General features: G+C 33.6%; 2 protein-coding genes across 2 annotated transcripts in view; both read left to right on the top strand.

Moving 5' to 3' along the window:
* The first annotated feature begins 2,465 nt into the window (after window positions 1-2,465).
* Window positions 2,466-12,431, top strand: part of LOC136803004 (uncharacterized) — a 49,142-nt gene continuing 39,176 nt past the window's right edge. Inside the window, exons 1-4 of the mRNA XM_067059752.1 lie at window positions 2,466-2,506; window positions 3,895-3,938; window positions 10,215-10,287; window positions 10,486-10,824. Of these exons, the coding sequence (XP_066915853.1) occupies window positions 10,236-10,287; window positions 10,486-10,824 (391 nt within the window). The 5' untranslated portion in view covers window positions 2,466-2,506; window positions 3,895-3,938; window positions 10,215-10,235. The remainder of the gene's footprint in view (window positions 2,507-3,894; window positions 3,939-10,214; window positions 10,288-10,485; window positions 10,825-12,431) is intronic.
* On the top strand, window positions 5,406-8,881 carry LOC136802978 (uncharacterized). The gene has a single exon (XM_067059707.1). The coding sequence runs from the start codon at window positions 5,952-5,954 to the stop codon at window positions 8,592-8,594; it is 2,643 nt and encodes an 880-aa protein (XP_066915808.1). The 5' UTR covers window positions 5,406-5,951; the 3' UTR covers window positions 8,595-8,881.

Genomic DNA, 12,431 nt, shown 5'->3' with positions numbered 1-12,431 from the left:
CTATATGTGTTCTTTTTCATGATTACTCCTGGATTTCGCTAACAAAACAGAGTTCTGCTGGAAAATTTGATGTGTTCTTTTTTCAAACGCTCCTGGATTTTCCGAACAGATATTTTAATGAAATTGGTGCCTGTCCTTTTGATAAAATTCACATCCTCCTAGATTTTCATGTCTGTTCGCTAAGCAAATTGTTCCTGGATTTTCTCCGTAAAATCTCTCTCCTGGAAAAATAGTACAATTTGACAATTATCCGTTGTTGTCGGCTGCTCTTTATAGCAGCTAGACATAATGAGAGCCACTTGTTACCCATGCAAAACACAAGACCCGTGTGGCTTTCACACACATTTTGACACATTTGCCCCTTGAAAACAAAGAAAAAGCTATAGATTCAATCCGTCATTTTCAATGTCGCACTACTAATCTTAACCCTATTTATTAACCCCAACCTTTGATTTTTATAGCCCCAGGGGGGGGGGGGGTAAGAATCTACCACCCTCGATTATTTTTGATTTAGAAGAGCTATGGCCATGAAAATTGGTACAGATGTTCTCCATCATAAAATAAACCTCCAGGAAGAAAACATTTTTTGATGACGTCATCCAAAAAGCAATGACGTCATCCCAAATTTCCACCTGTCGGAAAAAAGCAAAATATATTGTTCACAAAAATGTCTCTCACGGTTGAAGCAATAAAGATATTGAGATTCTGTTTGAAGATTCTGAAAGATAAAAGGTTTTTCTTTAATATATTTGCCGGTTTTGTATTTCCCATCAAGATTTTTTATTTAAAATCCATGCTGAAAATGAGTAAAATTTTCAAAATTTGATGACGTCATAAATTTTTAATATTTTTTAAATCACCTACCTATCACCTGTCAAAATTTGAATATGATTGGATCAATACTTCAGAAGTTATCGCAATTATGAAATTCTGAGTTTTAAGCGATTTTAGCTTGGTTTTATGTTGTTATGTCATGTTTGTTTCACAATAAAATCATAAAACCTGATCTAGTGGACCTATATGACCCTAAAAATTTGCTCAAGTACTCTTAATAAGATTTTATTGAAAGTCAGAAAGTTTCAAGTCGTTTCGAAAATTTTTCTCCGAGATATACACAAAAGAACACCAGCGTGGTAGATTCAACCCCCCCCCAACGGGCTAATAGTTATAAGGTCTCACTTTTTCTTGCTTGAGATGTTAAACATTCATCTAGCCCCTTCGGGACTTCTAAATTCAATGAGTCGATGAGTTGTAGGTTTTGAAGTATACCCCAAACGCAGTTTCACATTCGAGTTGGTCGGGTTTTGGGGGGAGTTTGGGTTGTCGTACGATCACCATCAACATTGATATTGGGGGAGGAGGTGGATAAAAATTTCTGGTCCAGGATCGTAGAATCTAGCGCCACCCCCCCCCCATCAAGTAAACAATAAAAAAAAGCTGAGAATGCACAGGAAACGAGGTTGAGAATATTTCATTTTTTTGAAGCCATTTTGAGCTCAAGTGAGTTACGGCATGTCCGAAGTAAAAGTGAAGCAGTTCCACTCACTTTCAAAATGTCAATTATAGCTGAAAAGAAGCGCCTTATGATGTAGATCAACGCAATAGCTGTATGAAAAATTTAACTTAAGGCTATAAGAAGTTATATCCCAAAAACCTCTATTATGACGTCATAAACATTACGTAACATTACGTCATTAAACTAAAAATTTGAATAACTCAAAAACTGTTTATGATATGATATCAATATGAAATTTTGACAGAACAAATATATCGTAATTCTCTAGATTTAAAAAATTCCAAATCTCCTGAAAAATGACGACGTCAGCGTTTTTAAGCTATTTTCGATTTTTGGCTCTAAAAAATGACGTCATCATTTTTTTCAAAAGATTTTCAATTCAAAATTTTTCTTACATCAATATCTATTTATGGTCAAAATTTGACGTGTATATGACTTTTAGTTCACGAGATATTCAAATTTTTAGTTTAATGACGTAATGTTACATAATGTTTATGACGTCATAATACAGGTTTTTGGGATATAACTTCTTATAGCCTTAAGTTAAATTTTTCATACAGCTATCGCGTTGATCTACATCATAATAAGGCGCTTCTTTCCAGCTATGTTTGACATTTAGAAAGTGAGTGGAACTGCTTCACTTTTACTTTGGACATGCCGTAACTCACTTGAGAGTGCATATTTGTCCATTTTCTGAAGAAATTGACCTTCTTTTACTTGGTATTAATATATTGAGCATGCGCCTCAACCCCCGGCGCGGTCGCGGGGTGTTTTAAACCACGCCCTTAACTTATCAACCTTATAATTATTACGGAACCGACCATTGTAAACATATAAAATCGAAACTATGATGGCGGCGCAAAAAAAGTCATGTGTTTGCAAAAAAAAAAATCGACCATGCAATTCAACATAAATCGACGAACAAAAAGGAATGTAAGTGGCAGTAAGCACGACGTCAGTAAGCTTGATTTGATTACGTGCTTCAAGTTGTAAGTCATGCTTTAATCATTTATCTGAGAAAAATGTATAATTCTTTCCGAACCCGATCGAACAGCTATCGAACTTTACGAAAATTTCTTGATAAGTTCGATTTAGTTTGATGGGTTTTCTTTGTTCGATGAAGTTCGATTGATGTAATAAGTAATAAGTTGGAGATTTGATATTTCACAGAAAAGTGCTACCAAGGGGTATTTCGGGTCCCATATCCCATAGGACTTTTCTGTTTGCCTTGAAATTTAATAAACTTCTTAACCTAAGGTTGAACTACCACTGGTGTAAAAATGAACGTTATAGCATAAGTAGAAAAAAAGCTCAATTTTTGCAATCGCAAATTTAACTGCTAAAAATCGCGAATTTTTCAACCAAAAATACATTGAAATATAGCGCTTTTGATTCTCTAAAACAAGCAAAAAAAATTCCATAATTATATTTGACCATCAAAAGTTACAGGCATTCTTGTTTCCACTGCCAATTATATCTGGACAGACTTGAGTTGTGTCACTCACACTCGTAACTGGTTATAATCTTCTGGTATACGAAAGAACAAAAAGTGTCAGTTCAAAAAAATTATCGGCGTAATGGGGGTACCTAACTCAAAGCAAATTCTCAAGGGGATCAAACTCATTGGGGGCACCATGCTTCAATGGGGGCACCTGAAAAGTGGGCTGAAACCATAGCTATGCGAGTTTCCCTGCCCTCCACTGATGCAAGCTACTTGACTTCACGGTAGATAATACCTTGGAAAAAACAAAAATATTGACCTAAAACCAAACCACTAAAAGGAGCCATGAATCACCTTCAGTACTCCCCCCCATTTTGAGTTCGCCCTGGGTTTCCTCAAATAACCGCATATTTTGATTGGTCGGAGAAAGCGAAAGTGGTTTTTGCATGTAAATCGCGTGTTTTTATCCAGACGGTGTCAATCGAATGAATCAAACGCCAATTCGATTTAATACAATCGAACACAATTGAGGGTCCATTTGTTTCATCACCATTTATGCCACTTATGCCACTTATGCCACCTTTTTCCCATTTGTTTCATCAAAATGTGTTCAAAAGTGTTAAAAAATACTTAATTTTTACCACCTTAATTTACATTGGTCATTTGTGTTCTTTGTGTCAAAAGTGGAAGTTTGCCAAGCTTTTCCAAGCAAAAAGAAATTCGCATTTGTTTCTGAATTCCGGGTCAAAAGTGGAAGAATGTTATTGTAAATGGCGGCAAGAATCGAATGCATAATTACGATGCGTTTCACTTTCGTTTTCTTGTTAGTTTGTTTATATTTCCGACATAATTTATGCGGCCATTATTGACGTAGCTAAGAGTTCGAAAAATGGTAGACTTTTGCCATTTTTAACACGGTTTCCATTTGTTTCACACGATGGTGGCATTTGGGGAAAAGATGGCAAAAATGGAAGTTTTGAGGTAAGAAACAAATGGACCCTGAATAATTGCGATTAATCGAATCACAATCAAATATTACCCAGGATTGGCTGTTCGATTGTAACGATTATGTTCGATTACATTCGATTGATTCAATTGTATTTGAATGTTGACAATAGCGTAGACAAGAGGGGTGCAAAGTTTTTGGAGGAGAGCTGTTTTTAATGACACTGTAATTATCTATTCATAATATGAAAAGATAATTGTCCTGTCATAGAAATCTGCTCTTTTGCAAATTTTGTGCCCCCTCCTTGTCTATGCTACTGTGTTAAGCGACAATCTAAAATATTTTCTGTTCGCGTCATAAAACATCTTCGAATCCAGTTGGTCGGTAGTAAATTTTGTCGGGTTTTTTAAATCTAGTAAATCCTGAAGAATCAAGTCGGCAATCAACTAAATCTCTTGCCGCCATCTTTGATTTGCCAAATTAAATGTGCGCGCGCATGTGTGAACCTTAAAAGCGGACCTTATTTTCGGCTCTCGGGGGTATTTGCCCTTCCGCATTGTCAGAATCAAATATAGTTTCAAGCAGCAATTTCAGACCTTCCTATTAATTTTCATCTCTAAAGAAATGACAGAATTTGATGGGGGATGATGTCGATACTTACTGTTGTTTGCTTGTTGCTTTGATCACTTTAAGTGTTCCCATTGAATTAAAGGAAATGTGAAGCTAGATAATAAATGAGGTATTTTCTACATGATGTTAATCCTAAATCAAGCATATCATTATTAAAATTTTAGATTAAAAAAAGAACTGACTTCTTAAAGCGAATGGAATTTAATTATTAATCAAAAAAGTAAAATGATATGATAAGGTACTTTATACAGTCATGTATGTATTCGATATGTATTGTAAGCCTTAATAAGAGTATTGTGTGTGATAAAATCATTTGTATTCCGGTTTGTTTCTAAATTTTCAAGCACTGTTGTGTTTAAAATGTTAAAAAGTGAAAAAGGACAGCATAATTATATATCAAAGTGGTTGGATAAGGAGGCTCTAGTGGTGACATAACTGCTGAGTCTACACTTACCACAGATAGAATTTGAAATCTAAAATAAATTACTAGTAACATTATATCATTTACAATTTTTATTAAATGCAAAAAAGTATAGTATAGCATACTATACCGGGTGCGTCAGAAAAAACTTTGGACGTTTGGTGAGCCACTGGGGCCGAGCAAAGTCTTTTTGAAACTCAAAACCACTTTTATTAGAAAGAGGATAGTCTAACTTAAATTTTGAGGTATCATTCATTAAATTTGAAACAAAACTTTTTGAGATATTGCTATTTGAAGCTCAAAATTACTTATCAAAAAGAGCAAAAATGCATCAAAAACAGGTAATTAAATTTGTTCTCTTTTTTTCTATCTCTCTCTTTCTCTTTTGTTCTGATGTGCACGTTTTTAACGATGTCATTAATGTTTCCACTGGGTAATAAAAAATACCAGAGCGGGAATTTGTAAAACAACAATTAAAAATTTTATTTTGGTGAATTTTTGAGAGAATCTATCTGTGAAGAGTGTGATGTATGGAAAAAAATCTCTCTTTCTCAAAATGCCGCGACAACACTGTCTATTGTCACAACATTTTAATTACCCATTTTTGACGTTTTTTTACACTTTTCGAAAAGTGAATTTTAACTTCAAAAGCTTATAAATAACTTGAGAAATACTTTACCCAACTTAAAAAGCTATACCTCAAAATTTAAGTTAGACTATCCTCTTTCTAATAAAAGTGGTTTTGAGTTTCAAAAAGACTTTGCTCGGTCCCAGTGGCTCACCAAACGTCCAAAGTTTTTTCTGACGCACCCGGTAGTATACTGCTTGAAGTTAGTTAGAGACGTCTTGTTCACCATAACCTTCAAAACAGAAGCCTAATAAGAATTAAAGTTTGTGTTCTTCAAATATGTTTTGGACGTTCCAACTTAACTTTCCTTAAAATTTGTTTTTAATAGAAAATAAAATTGAAACAGATGTGAAATGCTCTCTTGGTGACATGAATGAAAGCACGTCTGATAACGAAGTCGAAGAAGAAGACCAAGAGGAAGATGACCTCTCTTGGGAATTAGAATCCGATGAATTGGTTGAACTGATCATGAGTGATGATTCCCATTTTGAGGATATTCGTAAATTCATCAAAGAAAATGCTCCTTTTAATGTCAATTATTGTCACAATGGTTGGACACCATTACATTATGCAACAGTGAAAAACAAAATAGATGTTTGCAAATTACTTGTTGAACTTGGTTCAGATGTAAATTTTATGGCTGTTGCTGTTCCTTGGACTTTTATAGATTATACTGATATTGGGCGATCTCCTTTCCAACTTTCATGTGGACGTGCTGTTTCATTTGATACTTTCAAATTTTTACTTAACAATGGTGGGGAAGTAAACAAGAGTTGGTGTGGAATAACACCCTTAATGTTTATTGGAAGAGAACCTGAACTAGAAGATGGCCTACATGATATCGAGACTCAAGAACAAAAATTACTATTGCTTTTGGAACAGGGTGCAGACGCAAGTGCCCATGACATGTATGGGAAAAATGTTCTTCATCATTTTGACTTGTATTCTGAAGATGAAAATGAAGAAGAACTAGTTTTGGGGATGATTCAAAGTATTATCAATCAAAATCTTGACATAATTAATAGAAGAGATAGTTGGGGTTTTACACCACTTCGAACATCCACTGAAGTTCTACGGCTTAGTCGTATAGAACTTCTTTTGAAGAATGGCGCAGATATCCATCAATCACGGACACCAAGAGATGGTAGCACCATTATTCATGCTCTAAAACAAATCAATGAAGATGATGTGACTTCAAATTTTGATACACGTTTTGAAAGTTGTCTACAAATACTTTTAAACACAGGAATAAGTATCAACACTGTCACGTTCATGGGGAACAGTATTCTTCATGACATAACCTGTGGTACCCATTCAAAGGACACAGTAAGAAAACTTTTAAAACATGGAGCAAACATCAATCAACAAAACGTGTTTGGTCATACACCATTACACGCCTGTTTGACTTATAAAGATCTTCCTAAGAATGAAGATTACTTGAAAAATAGATTAGAAATAGTTGAGCTGCTTTTTAATTCAGCAGCTGATGCTAATATAAGAACTGTGAATGGTATGACACCTTTAATGACTGCTGTTAGAGGAAACGTCTCAGAACATGTATCCCTCTTATTAAAACTACTTACTGGTGAATATGATTTGCTAGCAACTGATAAATTTGGAAGGACAGCTCTTCACCACTGCATCATTAAAGCTAATGAGATAAAAGGACTTGTGGGTGCAATGAAAGGTTGGGGAATAGCAGATAACAAGGAAATCTTCGAAATGCTCATAAAATCTCGCATTAAACCCAATTTAGAGGATTGTTTTGGTAAAAAGGCTATATATTACACAAAGTTTTTAAGTGAGCATCAGAAAGAATTTTTTAAACAACATCTTGAAGAAGAAAATGATAAAGTAGAAACAGATGAATGGTTAAACTATCAAACAAGCAAAAACGTTCTAGGAAATTATTTTGATTTAACTAAATCCAGCAATCCACATTCCAAAGAAAACGAGAAGGTTTTAAAAGAATTGTTCGAAACAAAAGGAATAGGGTCAGTCCATGCACTGGAAGAAACCTCGACTATTAACAAGGAAATTGAAGAATTGATGGGTGAGATTTGTCATTTGATAAACAAAAAATGCAAGTATGGATATCAATACAGTCTTCTACTTTCAGGAGGTGTAGGAGAAGGCACCAAAATTGGTTTCCCGGATGAATTCGATTATCTCCTTATGATTGAAGGTTTTCAAGATCATCTTACACCTGAGGATGTAAAACCAGGCTATGTCAAATTGAAATTGTCAGAGAAGAAGACAAACCCTTTTTGCAGTGAAGGATGTTTTGATAGTGTCAAATTCACAAGTTATTTTTATGAATTAGTAAACAGTGCTCTTCAATCACCATTTATTGAGAACACTAGATTTTACTTATTTCCAAATGAAGGTGATTTCAACAATGAGCGCATAAAGAAAACCGCAAACTTTTTAATCACAATGGAATACTATTCGAAAAATTTTGGAACAATAGAACTTACAATTGATTTAGTTCCTGTTTTAAAATTAAAACATGGATGGTGGCCTAGTTATTGCAGCAATCCAACCAAATTTCAAGAACATTTATGTGCAACTCTTACAAAGCCTGCGGGAACACTTCAAGGACAGAATCTTCATTTAAGAATATCAACATCATTGGTTGAATTGAGTGTTATCGAACGCTTACCAAATACTGTCAAAAGTGCATATACCATCCTGAAAGTTTTAAAGGATATTTGCAAATGCTCGGTCAATGAAATTGTTTACAGGGTTTCATTATATATAAATACGTACCTAATTAAGAATGCTTTAATGAAATATGCTATTGAAAATGAATATAACGAACTAGAAGCAGAGGAGGACGTAGTTGATCATGTTATAAACATTTTGAAAAACATAAGTGTCAATTCTTTTTTCTTTCCTGGAATGGACATTGAAAGACCAATTGAATTCGATGAAGAAACATATGACCATATGCACGATGTTGATTATAGAAATACTATGATTGAAACTTTGATTAATTTTCTACGATCTTAAAAACAGCTTAGCTGAAATTCCATTTTTTTAATTATTAATGTAATCTTAGGCAATTTTAATCCCTATTAGAATTTCACTTGAAAAATCTACAATCTGATTAATCAAGCTTTTCGATAAATTTACCGACCGATCTTGACTTTGACCATTTTTATGTTTTTTAAAAGTAAAAGACTTCAAATATGAAAACTGAACTCTCATGACATGGAGAGGTGATTTTTTGTTGTGATAACATAATGATATGCTAGAATTTTATTGGATCAATGTTTTTATTAAGAAATGTAAAATATGTATGCTTATAAATAAATAAGAGTGTATCTCAATAAATGCTTTCTCTGATGTTTTTAATACCTATATTTCTTGAACAAAAATGACCTCAAATTGTTATCTGACTTCCTTAGAAAGAATTACCAAAGATTAGCATCAGCCTTTCTGTCAATTAGTGCCTCAGACTTTTCTCAGATGTTTTTTTATAAGAACATCCAAAATCTTTGATGTCTTTGGATGTTCTTAACTTTTTGAGTTTTAAGCCTTTTCAAAAAATGTTTGTACAATTTTCTAAAGAATTGAGTGCTTTAGAGTCAACTTAACTTGTTTTAATATTTTGGCCATCTAAGCCATATGAATTTACATGGTGGCCAGCAACCCTTGAAACCCTTGAAGCACCCTTGATTTTTTTCCTGCCCTTGAAAATTTCCTTGAAACCCTTGAAAAATCAATATTATTTTGGGGACCCTTGAGGTGCACGATTTATACCCTTGAAACCCTTGAAACTTCAAATTTTATGGCCATTTTCAGCTATTTTAACTTTCAGAAATATAATTTTTTTCCCGCTACGTGGGATACAAACATCGCAGTGACTTAAAAATGAGAAAACATACTTTTGGAACCTCTGAGATTCAAGGGGTTATTCCACGCTCATTCTTAAGGATTTTACCCTTTACCCTTTAAGTGCCACTGGAATTATAATGAGATCGGCAGATCTGGGTGATAGAATGGGTGGTTGTAAAATCTTCTGATTTGTGCACATTTATAGCCAATCCAAAGCACTGAAAAGCAAAAATTTTCTCAGACGAGCCCAACTATAGTTGGGCCCTCCTTTACCACAACTGTAAGGAAAGTATCTGTTCAAAATCAAGGGATTGAAAAGACTGATTTGTTCGAAAGATTTCAAGGTTTTTATGATTTTGTTAAAGAAAACGTCTTAGGGGTATTTTATGCATTTTAAGGAGGTTGAGGATTCAACAACTTGAGAGTTGAAAATTTAACCTTTCTCCTATTGTCGACAGATTTCCTTGAAATCCTTGAAAACTAGGATACATTAACTAAAAACCCTAGAAACCCTTGAGAGTTTGTGGTAAAAACCCCTTGAAACCCTGGAAAATAATTAGTCAAAAATGACCCTTGAAACCCTTGAATTTGTTGAAAAAGAAGTGCTGGCCACCATGATTTAATATTATTTTGTTCTTATATAAAAATACGTTTACATCATTTTTGAGCTAAGCTATTCAGCACGTACGTCATCTTGTATGCGAAGAAAAACAATGATTACTTATTATTCAAGTTCAATTCAAGTGAAATTCAAAATGAAAAATAAACTAGATCCTATTAATTTGTTTTTAGATGAAGACGTGATGATTAAAAATGAAAATTACTTACAGTTTAATTGTTATTTTGATTTTGGTTTGCTATAAAGGTAAAGTTTTTTATCTACAAAATATTGTTAATTGTTAATAATATGAACAATTATAATTAAAAATTTTTATAGTTCACTTTTAACTTGTGTAGAGTGAATTCGAACTTCTAAGCCATGGCTATAGAGCAGCAGCTTTGATTTTGATGTATAAGCAGTGTTTTTTACTTTTTAAACTAATCTTTTTATTGTTTATTTTAGGACAATGTGTTATTATAGATGGTGCAGAAGGGGAGCCACAGATAGAGTTTACAGATTACAGAGATCCCTCTCAACAATGTCCTGGCATTACAGTTAGACTAAATGATGACACAGTACCTAATCTCGAGCCGAACGAAAAAATTGTTGCCGATGTAACTCAAGCCTTAAGATTTGGTAAATCGACTAAAGAATATCCTTGTGAGCTTGATGATGGTTATTGGGTTTGTCATGACGGGAGAGGTTTATCAAATGGAATAAAGATTGATGCTGTAATAAGAAGCTCTACTAACAAATCAAGAGTTTTTGCAGCAAGACCAAGTCATACATATTATTACACAGGTTTGTCTTTGGGAGAAAAGAGTTGACTTAACTCCCTCTAATATGAACCTCTATTATTCGGATACACGTTTTTTTATAAGAACAAAATATATAAGAATATGAGGGGCTCGATGGCCAAAATCTTAAGAACAAGTTATGAACATTTTAAGGTTTTGCTGACTCTGAAACATCCAATTTCTTAGGAAAATGGACCAAAATACTCGCAAAATGGTGAATATAAGAACATTTTTAGGCTTTAAAACTCAAAAGTTTAGAAACATCCAAAGACTACAAAGAATTTTAGATGTTCTTATAAAAAAACGTGTATTCATGATATGCAACACTGGAGAGTCTTCCAATAATTTTTAAAAAGTTCAACCCAATACGTCACTTTTTCTATTGTTTAAGTGACGTATTGGGTTGAACTTTTTGAAAACTCTCAGAAGACTCTCCAGTGTTGCATATCATGAATATCTTTTAGTGATTTTCATGTTTTGTTATGTAACTTTCGCCATTATGGATCTCGTACGTTTGCTTCCATCATGGTGGAAATTACACATCAGAAAATTAAAAAAATTCATTTCTGTAAACCGAACCGAAATGTTGGTCCCATCAGCTGAAAAGTTTAAATATTGAATTGACTTAAAAATTCGAATCTTTCTGCAATTGGCCTTTAAAGATCGGTTTAGAGAGATTTTTAAAACTGTATTTTATTTTGCTATGTGATTTTGATCCATCCCCTGGACACAGTAAATACCTACATTTAAGCATTTAATCATCACTCTTTGCATGTCAAAAATCATCAGAAAATACCGGGTGCACCAAAAAAAAGTATACAACTTTGTCGAGATATACTATAGTGAGCTTCAGGATTTAATTTTTTTGTTCATTCTTTTTTGATCGTATAGAGGATGCTCTAACTTGATCTATACGATCAAAAAAGAATGAACAAAAAAATTAAATCCTGAAGCTCACTATAGTATATCTCGACAAAGTTGTATACTTTTTTTTGGTGCACCCGGTACAATGTTTAACACTTTTAAAAATAACATTTTTTTACAAAATCATGTGCTTTTTATTTAAGGCTATCTTAACCATCTGTTACCACCAAAACTATTCAGTGGAAGAACCCCTAACATATAATTATAAAAATATTAGTCCCTTTTTATGTTTCATTTTTATTTTATTTAGTATTTTCAACACCTTCTCTCCTTGAGGTCGATCTCTGATCTTCATCAGGGCTGCAAATAAGCGTCGGTCATCGGTCAATGTCCGACTGAAAAAGCTATTTGACCGACTGAAAATCTTTTGTGTCGGTCATAATGTCCGAATGAAAAAAGAAATAAACCATTAAGAGAGAGTTGAAAATAAATCTCTTACACCCCTGTCTCTTACTTAGCCTATTCTTTTAATACTTGCTTCCTTTGTAGCTTTCAGGGTGTTTCTAAGTTAACTTTTATCGACTTGCTTTCTTCGTTACTTTCTTTGTTTCTAAGATCACTTTTATCAACCCGCTTTCTTTGTAACTCCTTTAAGAGTGTTTCTAAATTACTTTTGTCAACTTGCTTTCTTCGTAACCTTCTTTGTTTCTAAGATCACTTTTATCAATTTGCTTTTTCTTTGTAGCA

This window comes from Clytia hemisphaerica, unplaced genomic scaffold (genome assembly GCF_902728285.1).
Source record: "Clytia hemisphaerica strain Z4C2 unplaced genomic scaffold, Clytia hemisphaerica genome assembly, whole genome shotgun sequence".
In the NCBI taxonomy this organism is placed as follows: Eukaryota; Metazoa; Cnidaria; class Hydrozoa; order Leptothecata; family Clytiidae; genus Clytia; species Clytia hemisphaerica.
This window is presented reverse-complemented; position numbering and strand designations above follow the sequence as displayed.